Raw genomic sequence first — 18,131 nt, forward strand, 5'->3', positions numbered from 1 at the left:
AGAACTGTTTTCTCGTACACTTTCCTAGTTGCATGTTTTTTCATGCTTGGTCTTTGATTTGATTTCTTTCTTCAGGGATTAATCTACTAAATGTTCTAAACTGTAGATCTTCATTGAAGAAGGTAAAATGGTGTACATCTTCTGCAGCCAGTAAAGACTAAAAATGCTCTGATAGTCTCAAGATAAACCTTTTATCCTGACTTCATTGCATTTCTTCTGTAAGATGCAATTCTTATAGTCTCCATTTTCTAAGGGGGGAAGATTCCAGTAGACTGTAGTTTCTTACGTATGAGCAAACACAGCTTTTCTCTTAGCTGTCCTTTCAGTAAAAATGGATTGTGGTCTCCTTACTTATGTTTCTGAAAAATATTTCAGACTCAAATTTATTTCAATAGGCTATTTATCATTAAAGAAATTTGTTTGATTGTTTGTTTGTTTGGATGCAGTGATTAGTCACAATCTGGTCTCATCATATGCTTAAATTTAGTCACATACAAGCGTTCTCATAAGGTTCTAATTTTTCTTATTGTCACTTCCGCGATATACTTTATTTCGCATCACAGTCGCGGCTCTTGTTCATCTGTTGTTTATTTTCTGTCTGCAGCAGATTTCGTGGACAAGGTCATGGCATTGCAGTGACAATATAACAACATAAGAAATGTACTACTGTGTCACACCCGTGGTCCATCTAGTCTGGCATACTCATCTCCAAAATTGCTGTCTTTTGTCTGCTTTAAAGCATTCTTGTATTGCTGTCACTGAGCACTTCACAGTCCTCATGTTGTGGGGTTGGGTGAACAGCAGCTCTGCATTCTGTTTATTCATTGCCTTTAAACTTTTGCAAACCTCTGTTTCATCTCCCCTCATCCATCTCTCCTCAGTAAGCAGCCACAGGCATTTTAGCCTCTCCTCAAAAGGCAGCTGCCTCTGCTGTGGACCCCAATGTCCGTTGTTGTATTATTTTCATTGGGATAAGCAAACCACTGAAAAAATGGCTTCAAGTCACTGAAATAATATGAACCATATCAAGAGGACTACACTATTGGACCACAGAGAGACAAAGTGCTGGGAATTCAAAGGATATAGAGAAACTAAACTTTATTTTTCGTTATAGAGATTTTCTAAAATATCTGGATAAGGGAAAAGATGAACAGCTCTTCAGGCAACAAGCCATCATGAAACACACTTAGAAGAATATTGAGGGGTTTCCTCAAGTTGTTTTGATAGGTCATCTGCTCCATAGATCTTAGAATCAATGTGTCCTGATGTGTTTTTCCGCTGAATATGGATGTATATATATCATGATCAGTAGGATTTGCAGAGATCCCACTCAAGCAATCAGGATGTAGCGGGTCAGAACACACTGCAGTACACTTAAGGCTGATGTGGGTTAGTTTGGTGAAGTCTGAATTGTTATACAGAGTTAACATGCAGTCTGTTGGAGTGTAGTATAAAAGAAAATGGAATTTAGGGTAAAACAGACATAAATCTACATTGACTGTATATTATAAGGTCCTTAACTCTTAAATTAATCCATGTTGAGCAACCTTTCTAAACACAGTATAGTTCTCTTAAACTGATTTTTTTCTACACTAAACTTGTTGCTATTTCAATCCTGAGTAATGAACATGTAGATTACAAACTCACAACTTAAGGGACAAGGAATTTGTTGAAAACATTGTAATTCTGATGACGGATGTGGGCATTGATTTGAAAGTGGACTAAGTGGTTTGCAGGTTTCTTACTTGGAGTTGCTGATAATTCAGGCTTGTGATCCATTTTGTAGTTTGACAGAATAACCCATTTTTTTTCCTTTTATGGATTTATTCAAAAGGGTGCTCAAGCAAATCCACATTCAGACAAGCTAATGTATTACAGCTTAATTATGTTAAGAAGGGAATAATACAGGGATAAAATTAAGGCCCCAGGACTGAACCTCTAAATCAATAAGTCTGCATCATCAAATAATTATATTTAAATTAGTAGGTAATCAAATGGAATGATGAAGATGAAACTGAGGACAATTACTTGGAATAAGTTTTATATCTTGGGATAATTTAAGAGGACTGAATTTGGCAGTCTTACAGCAAATATAGCCTATCAGACCAACTGATAACTCAAATGTTTACTCACAGTGATGCAAACAACTCTCATAGATCTTCTTTGCCAGTGCACAACATGGGGTCACCTGTTGCGAAGATCATCTATTAAGTCATATGAAGAGAGAAAGGTTGCAACAGTAAGCTGTAGAGAGTAAATGTGCTTTCTAGATAAGTTCTTTTGAATCTGTTGCTTGTGTAGTTAGCACACAATTTGGTTTCTCATGGAAGCACAATTTTTCTTTGGGTCTGTGATCCCTCAGAAACTATAGAATAAGGGAGAATAAGGCAGACTACACAAAAATATGACATACAGGTGTGGTTTCTTGTGAGCCAGTTGTGAATATACAGAACAAACCATCAAAACCCATTATAAGAATAGCTAATAATTTAATTCACATATTCTCCATATACCACACTTTTCATCACAACCACTTAACCATTCTTAACATTTCTTAAGTTACTCTACACATTTTACGGACCAAGAATTCTGGAAGCAGGGAGTGTCCACCCAGAACTTATCCTAATGCTCATTCACCTAAACCCACAAGCATCTTGCAAAATTAATCCTGTTTGTAATTAAATAATGAAACTTTTCCTGGAGTGAATGTGAAACATCCATCACTGGGGATACTCCACAAAAATCCTCAGCAACCTGCCTAACTGGTTAGCTCTATTTTGATGAGGGTGGGGTAGACCAGATGACCTTCACAGGTCCTTCCAACCTACAACTTCCTAAGTTTCTGTGATTCCCTATCTTGTCTCGATAGGCCTGGGTTCCCACAGGTAAAATACTTTCCTAAAGCTTTGCAGATCTCTTTGCATTGCAGCACAACTGGATGTAAGCAGGTAGTTGTTTCCAGCTTCTCAGCTTGCCTCACCTATTCGTGCTCTGCAAAGGCACAGAGACCCCTTTTTCATGTTCAAGAAATACCCTGACCTGGTCGCCTCCTCAAGAAGAGCTCAGTTTATGTTTCTTCTTTTTCACCCATACCCTGACTCTGATGCTGCCTTTTTGCTGGACTGCCTGGTACTGTGTGCCCTGGAATCACATGTGCTCTGTCCCAGAGACTCAGTCTGCAGAATATGAACTCCTACTCCGAACTGATTCCTTTCCTGACACAACCTTGCTCAACAGTTAAGAGGGAAAAGTTGCACTGATGGGTTTTAGAGGGCAGAGTGGGGAAGAGGGGGGTTTTCTTCTGGGAACTGGAGGAGAGCACATCAGAACTTGCCCAAGGCAAGGGGCTCACCCTTCCCCCTTTCTTGCCTGCTGGAAACCCTCTCAGATCTCATCCTTAATATCTTGTCTGATCACTACTAAATCTTTTAACAAGCCAGATCTCTCAGGGCTGATGTTTGCAGAAAAACTTCAGGAATGCAGGCTTTCCCCCTCTTTTCTATGTTTTTTCCGTAGAAATAATTTCCATGTGTACTTTTACATACACAGACAGCAGTGGCAGCTGGGTCGCCGTTTTAGACAGTTTATCTCCTCTGCAATAATTCCTACAGAAACAAAACTGTCCAGTGGAACATAGTGAGACCAGCCATTCTGGTGATCGCTCCAGCAGCATTTTTCTTCATTGCAGAAGGATTTGACTCCGGGGAAACACTCCTCACCTTTCACACTGGGGGTTTTCTCCCCTCTCCCTGTTGCACGAGGGTTCTTTTTCTGATCCTTTCCTTTAAGCCCCTTTGCTTTTTTTAGGCAACTTCCAGATATCTGATCCAGTATATATGAATTAGGTTCCATTCCACGAAGGCTTAACCTTCTCGAAAAGCATTCAGCGCTTGCCAGGAGTCATCAATATTTAACAGCTGTTGTTATTATGAAATACTTCATAGGGTAATGCGGCTCGTCTGCTCGCACGCAAGGGTTTGAACGGACGCCAGGCCCCTGTCAGAGCCGCAGGGAGATTGACAGGCGGCGAGGCTTGCGTGACAGCGGGGCTGAGGTTAGTCAGCAGTCTGCCTCCTCTGCAGCAGGGACTTCTCCTCCCCTTCGCCTCCCCTTCAAAAGGGCTCCTCTGGACGAGGCTGGGACACAGGCTGAGGGTCTAAAGGGGGTGACGTGGCCCCACTAGGTCCGCACAAGGGCTGCAGGGAGAAGAGAGCTGCCAGGCAGGGGGCATCTCTTTGATGCCCTTCTTACGCGGGGAAAAATGGATGAGGGAAAGGGGCAAAGTGGTTCTGAAAGAAAGAGGGGACGGGATCTGGAAAACAAACAGTTCAGTTTGTACCTTATATAAATGTCATGCTGTACTCAGGAAACTTCAAAGAGCAGTCAGATTTCAAAGCATCTCTTAAGAAGAAGCAGACTGAGAAAACCGCTAAGTTGGGAAGAAAAACTTTGCATTATTGCTAGCATAATTTCATCTGGCACTCTGGTAGCCTCCGCAACAGGACTGAGCACCATACATCTTTTATTCAGAGGGTGCATGTTAGTGCTGATTTTTTTCCCAAAATGTTCATGCAACCTATATGTTGTTGCATTCCAGAGTGCAAACATCCCTTTAGTATTGTTTGGCAATGTATAATAGCCATTTGTTATGTTGTATATTGTTTAGTTTCAGTGTGCATCTAATAAGCCCTGTCCTTGTCACTCGGTGTTCTCTGTAACACAGCAAGAGGAAACAGATCATTTCAGTTCATGGCTGTGGGTTTGTTAATCAGAATTGCTCACACTAAGTGTTTCCTAGTTATTTTGTTTTGTTTTCTTAACATTCAGGGTAGTGCATAGCTGATTCTTCCTGCAGCTAAAAGATTCAGGAAGAAAGACCCTGTTTTCACTTCCTTTCAAATAATAGTTAACAAAAGTAAGACTTGTATGCTAAAGCAGTATTTCTGAACATGCAAGCTGCAAGCTACATCCAGGTATTTTCATCTGTCCATTTAAATAAAACAGCCAAAAAATGTATCCCGTTGGCATCACTGAAGAGAAATGGTCTCACAGGTACTCCTCATAGAAGGGCTTGAAACTGACATATCTACATCATACTGACTCTGAAGAAGGCAGTGATATCCCCTTGTTACACCTCAGATGAACCCAGGCAAGGTGCTCAGATAAGAAACAGCACCCTTTCACTGCTCATTTCTTACCTGTGCTGTTGCTTGATGCAGGTAGCCTGAGCAGTGCAAGGCTCCTGGGTTGGCTGGGCTATGGTTTGACCACACATCAGTTAGTTACAGAGCTTAGCATGGCAGGTAAATTTGCCAGTTATTTTCTGAAGAAAGAAGGTTGTGCTTGTACAGAAAGAGGTATAGAAACACTTTGGAGAATGTAATCCCATGGGTTTGAAAAGTGAAGTTTTAAGAGTCCTGAAATTTCCATCCCTCTGAAAGAATACAGTGTTCTGCAACAAATAAATGTTCTGTTATTTCTGGGGTAAAGGGAGCGGCTGGTTTCATAATGCTCCTATAGACTTTAAAGTGTCAGGCAGCTTTTCTCTTCTTTACAATATTCCAGATTTTGTTTTCAAGCCAGGGGGTTTGCAAATGCAGATAGCTATGCTCGCGTCAGAACTGGAGGCTCAAAAGAGATCTCAGTGCTCTGGGGAGAGACAGTGCAGCTGTGACAAGCTCAGCAGCACTGCAAGCTCAGCAGCACTGCCTGCAATAGTCCCAGACTCCTTCAGCCAAACTTACCATCCCTTTTGTGGACTTTTTTCCTCTGTTAATTAACTGTCAGTTCTAACTCTACATTATTTTTTCATTTCCACTCTTTTTGTCTCTTCCAGCTCAGAACTTGGACCAATGTCCTTGGATCTGGTACCTTTCCTCCAGGAAGTTGCACTGACCATTTTCCTTCTTTTTTTTTTTACCTTAATCTTCCTCCTGGCTCTCCCCTGCCCTGTACATTTCCACAGTGTTGCCCTTCTGTAGGACTCAGCATTTCCAAACCTGTGGGCTCTCAATGTTGCCTGTGATTGCACCATGCTCAGTAGATGGCATGAACTTGTGGAACTGCCAACCCTGGTATATGTATACATTGTGTTTTATCAACCTGTGGTATCAATTCCCTCATTCATCTTCTTTGGCAGAACAGCTCCATCTTCTGTTTTATTTTGTGCTCTGGAAGCACAGGCTAGAGAAGTTGTGCTCAGAAGCAAGTCTCTGCTGTCCCAGCTTCACATCACTTCAGTCTGCCAGTTTTGAACCTGGTAGGAGAGCACTGTGCTCTGGATTGCAGATAATATAGTCTCGAGGCTTGCCTCTCCCATCAAAAGCAGTCCATGGCTCCATAAAGGTAAAGCTTTCTGAATGATTTATTTATTTACAGCCAGCAGCATTCACCAGACTGCCTGCAATATCAGTGTCTTCCTTGCCCCATTCTTGATATATAGGAACGGCAGCATCCAGTTTTCCCCTCAGGTCACTGAGTCATCCTTTGCTGTTTGTTATTCTTTAGCTCTTCGCAGTTTGCTCCTCCCTGCCTACTAGAGACAGCTCCCTGCATCCTCCAGTCTTTCATTTGTCTTCGGCATGGTATGCTTTACTGTTGCTTCAGAGGGCCACCATTTTATGTGATGTCTAAGCTTGACCACAGCTCTATTGGCATCCAGGCCTTTGAATTCAAGCCACTTCTCCTAACCAATACTTGCTTTCAGTTCTGCCTCTAGATGAGGTCCTTTCCAATCCTAACTATTCTATGATTCTATGATTGTTGGTGGTGACAGAGGTATAACTAGGCTGCTAGGTTTTCTTTTCCCTATTTTTCTGCCTAGTCAGGTACCATCTTGCATTTTTCCCTCCTCACCCTGTCATGTTGTGTGCTTCCTCCTCCTCATTCATTTGAGGGATCTGTGTGGTTTTCTCTCTGTCTTGCTGCCCTTTCTCCCAGTGACAGGCTGTCACCAGCAGTAGTATCTCTCTTGAGCTGTTCCTGTAGTATCAGCCAGGCCTGGGTGGATTAATGTGTGTTTCCAGTGCAGGGAGGCACAACAAGAATGAACAGTGAGCTACAGCTCTGCTGCCTCAGGTGCAACGAACAAATGTCCTTGTCTCCGAGGAGCTCTTGATGCCTGGCATGATGGGTGTCATTTGTCTTTGACGGTGCAATGGGTCTCCTTGCAGTCCAGGCCAATGAGTAGGGTATGTTATGAAACGGATGTGTGTGGCCTAACATATGGGTAACTCTAGCTGGCAAAATAACATTAAAATACTTTCCATTTGGAGATGGAATTTATAGTAGCCAGACAAGCTGTGGAACAAACATCTCTTGTGCTTCTGCTGCTGTGTTTGTGTGAGCCTGAAGGCTAACAAACAGGCAGGGAGCTCTGGCCCTCTCAGTCGGGTAGAATAATAGTTTCCACTAATGGTGAAGTTTGAACTGGTGGAATTTTCACAACGCCAGAGGAGCACATCACAAAAATAAACCTTCTTTTCCTCGCACCCCTCCCTGTCTGTCCTTTAACCTGTACAAAGACTGCAAACCGCCGTGGCACTAATCACAAAACCATCCCCTCTGAGGGGGAAAATGCTGGAAGATGCCCCTGCTGGGCTTTTAAAAACGATTGCCGTGAGTGTCCACATGTCTGCTCTTATGGGAGAGGCATAGCAGAAGGCTTGGCTGATATGGGGGAAAAAAAGCACAACTGTTTCCAGTTAGTCCAAAAGGTATACAGAAGTGAAAACGAAGTCTGAAGAATCTCTGTGTCCCGTTCATAGCAGCCTCGCTTACACGTCTGAAATCACAATGTTGTTTTGGCTGGAAAACGTGGATAGGGATCTGGTTTAGGCAGCTTAGGATTTTCCTGATGTGTTTTCCCATGCCCAGGGGAGGGATTTATGACATCTAATTGTACATTTGAAGTGATTGCTTGGGGTAATGACTGACATTATCACTGCCAGCAAATATTTACAACATAAGCTAAAAACCAGCACGAATATTCAGTGTGGCTCTGCGTTGCTATGATCTATTGTAAAATGCTGATGGATCTTGCAACAGTCCCTCACTAGGCTGCTAAATTGAGTCACAGCCCTTTGTGACTCTGTTTAGATCCATATCATTCAAACTACTTAGGAATATATACCTTTTTCTTAATTTGGTATCTTACTAAAATTTAAATCCCATTAAATGTCATGAACATTAGCTGCAAGCTCAGGAGCATTAAAGGCTTGCTGGCTGTCTCCTCTTCATATTCTGACTTGGTGTAAACTATTCCTTTTTGTGCCAACCTTTTTGGTTTTGGATTAACCTGAGATTAACCGTCTCAGGTTCTGGCTGCTCCAGCTCTCCTTTAGCTGGGAGGGACAATGTGTATCAAATGTCCCAGCAAATGTCATCGGTATTTTCTCCTCTCTCATTCTCTCCATTGAAAGGAGAACAAACAGAAAACTGAATCTCTGCTTGCTACCTGTATATTTGTATGACCCATCTCTGGGACAGGGCAGCAGGAGTGAAGCTGACTCAACTTTTACTGAGCAAATGATAACGACAGATTCATGTCATACTCCCTACATGATGCAGGAGCCCAGTGTATCAAGTGATGTCAGCCTTCTCAGATTCTTTCATTAGCCCTAGAAATGGCATTGTATTTCAGGGATTTTTTTGTGGTATACATCAATATGGAGTATTAGAAGACATTTCAGATCAAGCAATGATAACCCATTTGCAGGAAGCACTCACCAGTTTTGACTCCCATGAAGGTTTTCGTTATTGTGAGGAAAAATACATGCAATTTTAATCTATAGTGAGAGATTTTAATGAATTTCATGTGGTAAGTGACGCTAAAAACAAACTTTAAACCTCTGTTTAAAAATGAAGCAGTTTAAGAACCTTCCCTTGAATCTTACATTCATGCTCAGACTCAGAGACATGAAGAGGGTAAAGAGAGACTGAAAATAATCTGATGCCAAGAAGGTCAGCACTGAAAATAAGGAACTAATTTCAGTGCCTTGTCTTCTGAGCTATATAGATGTTTCTTTATATTGTCATAATACATATTCTTATAAACAAAACAACTTGCTAACTTTCTTTTGTTTCTTTCCTGTGGGTTTTGGTTGTTGCTCTATGTAGAGTACACTAATGGAAAAAATATGTTCAATAAAAAATGTGATAGATATTTCATATAAAAAACATCTGGAGTGCCAAATATGTATCTATCTCCCTCACAGCAAAAGAAAGTTGTTAGTAACTGAGATCCAGACCACAAAGGCAGTAACTCCCAATTAAATCAGTGCATCTTAAGTGCCTAAATAAGAGTTTTAGACTAGCAGCCCTAATCATTATGATTTCTAAATTGATAACTCTTTTCAACAGCCATTCAAGAAAAGCACTTTAAGAAGCAAGTTGGCCAAACGACAAAAGAAGACAATATATCTAACAAGACTGCTGTACAAGAAGGTGGACTTCTACTAGAAGTGAGTGGAAAAACACTGTCTTTTGTGGGTCTAGTTTATTCAGTTTGATGACAGATTCATTTTAATGCTTTGTGGCAACTTTGAACAAATGGTCAGTCTTGGTGTGGGTCATTAAAGAATCACACGAGTGCTCTCTGGCAGTTGCGATAGTCCTGGTCAGTCTCCATTTGGCAGTTGTACCTTACACTCTTACATCCTTGAAATTACTCATGAGCTCCAGCAGTTTACAGTTCTTTTTCACTTGGGGTGATAGCAGAGGTTTATTTTACTTGACAATGTTTCAGAGCGCCAGCAGGAGCTTTCCTTGTTTCTGATCTGAGATTATTCTGGGATATTTTAATTAATCCTACTTCCTCAACTCTCTGTTCTGAGGGAAGCTGTGTGTGCAGAACTTATTCCTTCTATGAGTTTTTACCCCTGGCTTTCCATTAACATTTTTCTTAGGGACTTTATATTGGCAAAGCATGATAAAGGGCCATATTTTTACTGAGAATTGGATCCATTAATCTGGAGGAAGAATAAATACTGCTGTGAACTACTGAACCAGATAGATCACAGCAGTCCATCCCAGATACATATGCATTTCAAACACATGATGTAATAATGCCTTTTATACACTAAGCTCCTTGGAAATTGCTTTGTGATTAAGACTACATATGTATAGTTATTTTGGATAGGATAATATCAGTGGTATAAAAATTGTAATAACAGCTCTGAGATACATATAAATGTAAATGAAATAGTAGCCTTTAGCAAATAAATGCTGTATACTATTAAAGAAAAAAGGCAAATCATCATGGGATCCAGTATCACAAGTTGTTCGTAAGTTGTACGGAATGGAAACTGGCACCCTGCTTTCCTTCCTTGTACTACTTTAGAAGATTTCAATTTTGTATTTCAAAGCAAGTAATGCAGTCATCTGATTAGTTAGTGCTAATACCAAAATGAGATGTTTGGCTGTCAGGTATTATTTGCAATTACAGAATCATAGAATGGTTTGGATTGGAAGAAACCTTAAAGATCATCTCATTCCAACACCCCTGCCACAGACAGGGACACCTTCTGCTAGAGCAGGTTGCTCAAAGCCCCATCCAACCTGGCCTTGAACACTGCCAGGGATGGGGCAGCCACAGCTTCTCTGGGCAACTTGTGTCAGTGCCTCAGCAAACTCACAATCATTTCCATTCTCAGTGATTAAGGAGTACAGGATATACTATCTATATATATATATAGATAGATAGATATAGATATCTATATTATATATATACACACTATATATAGATAGATATATATACTACATATATAGTTATACTATAAAGGATATAATATAAACATGCTGAGTATCTAATTTTTCATGAGGGTCTCCTACCTTTGTCTATGGTTTTTTTGGTGTATATACGCACAAGTCATAATCATTAAGGATATTCAAACAGTAACCTGCTGCTACAGGCACATGGAGAGAACACTGATACATAATTTCAGGTAGATTGGAAGAGACTAATATTACTGAATATGGTAATGGTCTGCTTACTACAGCATATATAGGAGTCACATTCCCTTTGAATATATGTGAGATATTTTATCCTGGATTCTACTTAATATGGACCATTAACGGGATGATTAAGAGCATGTTAATAAAAATGTATTCACCAGGCTTCATTTATGGGCATGTCTGACCTAGAATAAGAGAGTGAGTTTTCCTCAGGGCTTGCTGGGACATTCCCTGGGGCCTGAATTTGGCTCATATGTTCATTCAGTGGCTAAGGCATACAAAGAAAAGAGCTTTTTTTCTGTTGTTCCACCAAATTCACCATGCTGGTTATCAGAGCCTGTGGGGTTTAACTAAACAGTCGTATCTGTGATTCCCTTCCAAGAGAAGCAAACAGTGTTGCTGGTGGTTGCTGTGCTTTATATATTGACTTGTAAATGTGGCCACTTTTCTGGCTCTCAAAAGACATTTTTCTGCTGTCAAAAGGCACTTTCCTTCTTGTGACATTACCTCGCACTCTGCAATCTCTCCTAGATGCTTTACATAATGCAAACCAGAATAATCTGAATCACCAAAATATGTATGAATAATACTGTCCTTGAACACAATGTTAATGGAAAACCAGGCATAATCGCTTTTGCCTTTTGCTTCTTTTATTTCCTAGTGAGTATGATCACTCTGCTCTATGTATAGGTAGAAATACAGTACAACAAGAATCCTAATTACTGGTAAATAACGTATCTGTGATTCTTGAGTCTTGGAACAATGCAGTACTTCCCCTTTCAGCTTGAAAGAAAGCAATGGCATTAGGCTGTCTTCAAAGTATGTTTAAAATGTCTTTTATTTCTAAAGGCCTCTGCCACAACATGTGTTTTTTGTTGAAGATTTTATAGAGGTTTTTTACAGCTATAATCAAATAGCTTTCATCAACATTAACAGAATAAACAATGATACCAGTTTATCAAAGATTTTTTAGTGGAACACAGCAGGTACCTAAACAAATAATTTCTTTCACTTTTCTAAGATCACTTCTTCTAGATAAGAGACTCTTTCCTTGCCATCTTTCTTTCCCTTTGGAGGGAAGACAGTTTGATTTTATTAATGGTCTTTCTGAGTATACCCCTTTCTTGCAGTTTTTGTTCTCCTTGGAGACTTCAGACTCCATCTGACTGCAGTAATGACTTTTAACACTGTGCTTTAAGGTATTTTCCAAGACAGGTGGCATTGCAACCACTGCCCCACATGCCTTCTGGCAGAAAAGGGCCACATTCAGTTTCTGAAGCTTGTTATTAAATACTTAAGGAACACTGGGCCAAACCCATATCCAGAAAACTGGGAAAATAAATTGTATTGGCAGTTAATAAATCCAGAGAGAATTTACGGGGTGATGGGGTGGAGAAACACAATAAAATGGTGTCTTGGAAAAATAAGAATGAATCACTGGTGGGTATCTAGGCAATAGCCTCAATTGCAATAATCGTCTTATGGCTGTTAGCCACCTCCTACTCTTCCCCCCAGCTATGCTGCACTCATAGTCTCAAGTCCAGACTCAGACTCCACACTGCTGCGCAGGTAATTCCTCATCCCAAATGCATGTGTAATTTTCATGTGTTATACTATCCTACTGGAAGAATTAAATGTCGGTTTTTGAGAGGAAGGCCCTATCTGAACTTGTGTTCTCAATGACACGCAGTCAGGCAGTGGCCCCATCATCACTACTGACCACTTCTTCTATAATCATCACCTATATGCTAAGTGGCACCCTGCCAAAATTGTCCCTTGGACATTATTGACCACCTCACAGTTGCTCCTGCAGGTATTTTTACTCCTTATGGAGGGCACTCAAATTTCTGTCTCAACCCTTGCTGCTAGGGAGATGTCTTGATGGGCTTCCTTTCCTTCTTCATTATGTCTGTTGGTCTCCTGTTCCACTCTTGTAGGTTGCAGCAGAAGATTTATGGTATCTCTGTCTCCAGATGTACTGGACATAATTCTTTTCAGGTGTGAAAATAGTGCTTTAAATCCAAAATGTCACAATATTTAAAAGAAAGCTGGATGATCCGTGCAGCTTCCAAACAGATGCTAATGGAGTGAGACTGCCTGGTTCTCTCATGCCCCATCTCACTGATGAATACTGATAAAGGCCAGATCTGGCCCGATTTGTCATTTTCGTGCTTACCAGCAGCTCACACTCTTTCAGGAAAGGCCTATGTTGTTTTCAGGATGTTCCAAGGCATTTTTTTGCCCAGTTCACAGACAGATTTCCACATGCATCCTCTACTCTTAAGGCTTCGGGGCACAAGAATCACATTTCTGTGGTTTTGTCTCATGCTTTTCTTTATGGGCTGCACTGATGATGCCAGTCATCATACTGTCCTGGTGTTTCTTATTCAGTAACACTGTATATTCTGTTTACTATCTTTATCTATGATCTGGACAAGGACATTGAGTGCACCCTTAGTAAGTTTGCAGATGACAGCAAATTGGGCAGGAGTGTCGATCTGCTTGAGGGCAGGAAGGCTGCACAGAGGCATCTGGACAGGCTTACAACTTGCTTATTTAAACTTTTAGACAAAGACTGTCAGATGCCTGGAATCCTAAAAAAATCCTAAAAACAGACACATATGGTCCTTTATTAAAAAAAAGAAAAACAAACCACAAACTAACAAAACCCCAAACAAAACCAAAACGCCAAACACAAAACCCCCAAAACAAACCCAAAACCTTCTTCAAAATCATGTCTGTCTTCAGAAGTGGAGAAAAACACTGAATGCTAGTTTTGCTGGTGCAGCCCTTACAATTCTCCACTTGTATGAATAATCTTAGTTTTATTACATAAACTACTTAATCATCTGAAGTGCTATTTTTCAAACAGAGCTTCCATGTTTTGTAGACATGCTTTTGTTCTGCCACTTAGCAGATGAATTTTGCCAGATGAGTTTTAAGTAACATGACTAGTGAGGTAATTCAGGCATCTAGTTTCTGATCCAGCAGTATTTGTGCTTGGAATTGACTGCTGGTGCAAACCAATAGCATAGTAAGGTATAGACACTTTGTCTCACAGAACAAGCACACTATCACTCATGCTTTACATATTATTTTTTTACATAATAATATGCTTTACATATTATTTCTTAATTCCATATGACAGGTTTGGGCACTATTGTGAATAGGAAATTTTGGTTATTGCTTGGGAGTTCATGCTGAAGTCAGTGAGGCTTTTTCCATGAATTTAAATACCAAATAGAGCTCAAGTCTTCTTAATCAAAAGCAAAGAAAGCCAGTCGTTTTATCTAAGCAAAGGATACAGGATATGATACAATGCAAACCCAAAGCATATTATTTAACATTACATCGTTACCTTAAAAGTGGCTGCATATAATAAGCTTTCTGGGAGTTACTTTGAACAGAGTGATATATGTGCACATTTTGGCAACAAAAGGTGTTTCCCAGTGGCTTGAACTACAGTTCAAGCTTCATTCCAAAGGAGTTGGAAAATGATACATTAGAAAACATCCTATTGGTGCTGTTCTTTACTCTGCATAAGGAAATAACATAGGAAACCCTTTTCCCACTTGGTTTCCTGTAATTTTTTTGAACTTGGTGTAATTCCACTTCCTCCTTCCAAACTGATTTATGTAATCAGTACATGATAAAGCTGTGCTCTTGAAAAAGGTACTCCAGTTTGAATTTCAGTGTGAGGGCAAGAGACCTTACTCTTCCTGTTATGTTTTAGTTCAAACTTGAGAAGGAAAACTGGGAGTCAGACAGAAGTGCATGGTTGTTAAACAGAGCTATGACCAAGACATGGACTTCAGAAATCAGACACTGTAGAGAGACACCTTTTGATTTATCTGGTCTTGAATTCCTTTTCAGCTTCCAACAGTGATGACTTTCTTAGCACAGTCCTTCAAAGGTAAATCATGTTAGCTCATGATCACCTTTTAATCTGCTGGTTTAAAATGGGGCCATCAAAATGCGAAGTTCTCATAAAAAGCTTGTAGTCTCTTTTCTAGTTGCTACAACTTTAAAAGTTACCCAAATAACCCATTTTCTTTCCTTTGTTTTTAAATATGAACCTTCTCCCAGTAATTCAGATGACATGATTTAAACTGACATCAGTCACTTGAGATGACTTACAGAGAATTTATCCATGAAAAAAAAGGCACCATAAATGGGATCAGGGGTAACTTGCTGTTTTATCATATGTGTACATTCATTTTCTTCCTGCTAGGCACAAGCAAAACACAAAGGAACATTTCAGAAGCCCTGGTCCCTCTTTTTCATTTTGCAAAATAGGCATATTTCTAAAATCCAGACTTGAAATTTGGCATGGCCACAACTTTGTGTAAAAAACATCCTTTGTGTTACCCTTTAAACAAATAACTAATGTTCTTGCTTTTCCTTTTTTATTATTTTTTTTTCTTCTCAAATATGGACAGAAAAGCCTGTGACCTCTAAACACCATCTACTCTCTCCCCCAGTCCTCAGTGCTACTGTTACGACTGTAATGATCATGATGATGCCATAGCTCTGAGGTTTTTGAAATACAGGTGGTGGCACATAACAGTGGGGCAGAGCAAAAAAACCAAACATGTGATCCCCTCCTTTCAGATTTGCAGCCTACATATGAGACAAGTGATGAAAGTGCATTTTGATGGGCAGCACAATGTGTGGAAATAAGCATAGAATCATAGAATGGTTTAGGCTGGAAGGGACCTAGAGCTCATCCAGCTCCAACCCCCGTGCCGCAAGCAGGGATACCTTCCACTAGACCAGGTTGTTCCAAGCCGTATCCAACATGGTCCTGAACACTGCCAGTGATAGGGAAGCCACAGATACTATGGGCAACCTGTGCCTCTGCCTCACCACCCTCACAGGGAAGATTTTTTCCTAATGTTTAATCTAAATCTACCCTCTGACAGCTTAAAGCCCTTGTCCTGTCACTACCTGCCCTTGTAAAAAGTCTCTCTCCAGATTTCTTGTAGGCCCCCTTTAGGTACCGGAAGGCTTCCTCTAAGGTCCCCCTGGAGCCTGCTCTTCTCCAATCTGAACAAGCCCAGCTCTTTCAGCCTGTCTCCATAGTAGAGGTGCTCCAGTCTTCTAATCAGAGAATCATAGAATAATTAGGGTTGGAAAGGACCTTAAGATCATCTAGTTCCACACCTCACACTAAACCATATCACCCAAGGCTTCATAAAATCTGGCCTTGAAAACTGCCAGGGATGTAATAATCTTTATAGTCTCCTCTGGAGTTGCTCCAGCAGGTCCATATCCTTCTTATGTTGGGGACCCCAGAGCTGCATGCAGTCGGGGCCTCATGAGAGTAGATTAGAGGGGGAGAATCACCTCCCTTGACCTGCTGGCCACATTCCTTTTGATTCAGCTCAGCATACAGTTGGTGAATAATGACCAAAATGGTAACCACAGTTGCCAGTACTCACAGTGTAGAAGCAGCTTGACCTCTGCCAGGACTTTTTCAAGAGTTTTAAGGATGGGTTTGAAGGAGAAAAATCAGGTACCTCTACAGAGGCTTGTGGGGAGCCTTTTAGCAAAATAGGAAACACCATAAAGCGCTTGTTTTCGAAGCTTGCTTATCGGTAAGGGTAACACGTTGGACTGATGAGAGTTAGCACTTGGCTTCTCCAACATGAAATGACAGATTATAATTGAGGGCAGAGCAGGCTGTGAGCAGGTTGGAAAATCAGGGCAAGCAGCTTATATTTAATGTGATAGAGCAGTGGGAGCAGGCAGGAAGCACAGGTGTGCAGAGAAAAAAGGCAGCATCCTCTCTGGTTTGCACTGGCAAACCTGGCATCAGAAAAGTGCCTTCCATTTGTCAGGGTAGAGGCAAACCTGCTGTCATATAAGGAGGCCTAGCTGAGAATTTTAGGTGTACCTGTGAATGAGGAAGCTGTCCATCAGCAACATTAAGGTAAAGAATCAATAAGCTTTGGGCACAGACCAGATGTGGATCTGAATTTCAGGCCCCTGTTGCTGTCTCTGGGCTGTTTATCACAGACAACTCCACCCGAGCTCACTTTTCACAGCCACTTCCTCTGTTTCTGCTGTGGCTATTTCGGTGCCTCTGGAGACAGTCCAGCGGCCACATGACTTCCTCCCCAGCAAAACATATTCTCCCATTTCAGCTTGATTAGGGTTTTTTTTTTCCTCTCACAGACTTCAGAGCTATTCCTTGGCAACCATTCTCACGAATCAATAGGTTCAATATCTGTGTGTAATCACTGCGTCGTATAGATGCACCAGGATTTAGCCTCCTACTAGAACTGGAATTCATGCATTCAACTAATGAAGGCAATCATAACACACTGTTCCTTCCATACAAATTTCTGAAGGAGCATTTGCTTTTGAGGAAGTGTCCTGTTTTTGAAGATGGCCAAGACATACATTGTAAAAAAGAAAAAATAATAAAACAAAAATACACTTTAAATAATGCCTGTCTGTTATCATAGATCATTGCAGTCTTCCCTTGCTTAACTGGTCTTCAGCTGTTTGAAGTGTAATTAATAATTATTAGCTTAATCTGTACTTACAGCTGACACTTGCTTTCAGTATATTCCTTATTTCCAATTCAGAAAAGCTAATGAGCTGCAGCTGCCCTATCTTCTCAGTAAGGGGAAGTGATGAGCTAGAAAGCAGGTCCAGGCAAGATTGTGTGTTGCCCTAAGACATTTCACAAATTTGCAGTGATTAGGTTTTGTGGTAATGAAAGTTTCAAAAGAAAAACACACAAATTTTATTAAAAACACTGAGTACATTTAAATTTTATTTTTTGCCTACCCCAGTTAATAAAACTTAAATATGTTATTTGATGGGTTTGAACTGAAAACCGTTATTAAAAAGCATTATGCTACCCATTAAATGCACTGTTTCCTATTAACACAGATACAGTATTGATTTGGAGATGTGAGGACAGATAGGCACCCTTAAAATAGTTCTGTTCCTGTTCCAAGAACTTCAAGAGAAATCACCATCATTCTGATTTTAACTGTCCCTGACATTTTATGGTTAGAAAAAAGAGAAATTAGATGGTTTTTATATCCCATTATAATTGCAGTTCTTCCAGGAATTCCTAGCTGCAAAAGCTGATGGTGGCCAATAGCAGGCATTTTCCCCAATGTGTTCTACACCTTTCCTGCCTCCCCCAAGCACTGCAATGC

At 40.6% G+C, this 18,131-nt stretch overlaps 1 protein-coding gene across 1 annotated transcript in view; it reads left to right on the forward strand.

The window, feature by feature from the left end:
• The window catches only part of AHRR (aryl hydrocarbon receptor repressor), a 69,937-nt gene that overhangs the window by 31,615 nt on the left and 20,191 nt on the right, over nucleotides 1-18,131 (forward strand). Inside the window, exon 3 of the mRNA XM_005153421.3 lies at nucleotides 9,361-9,461. Within this exon, the coding sequence (XP_005153478.1) occupies nucleotides 9,361-9,461 (101 nt within the window). The remainder of the gene's footprint in view (nucleotides 1-9,360; nucleotides 9,462-18,131) is intronic.

This window comes from Melopsittacus undulatus, chromosome 1 (genome assembly GCF_012275295.1).
Source record: "Melopsittacus undulatus isolate bMelUnd1 chromosome 1, bMelUnd1.mat.Z, whole genome shotgun sequence".
Lineage (NCBI taxonomy): Eukaryota > Metazoa > Chordata > Aves > Psittaciformes > Psittaculidae > Melopsittacus > Melopsittacus undulatus.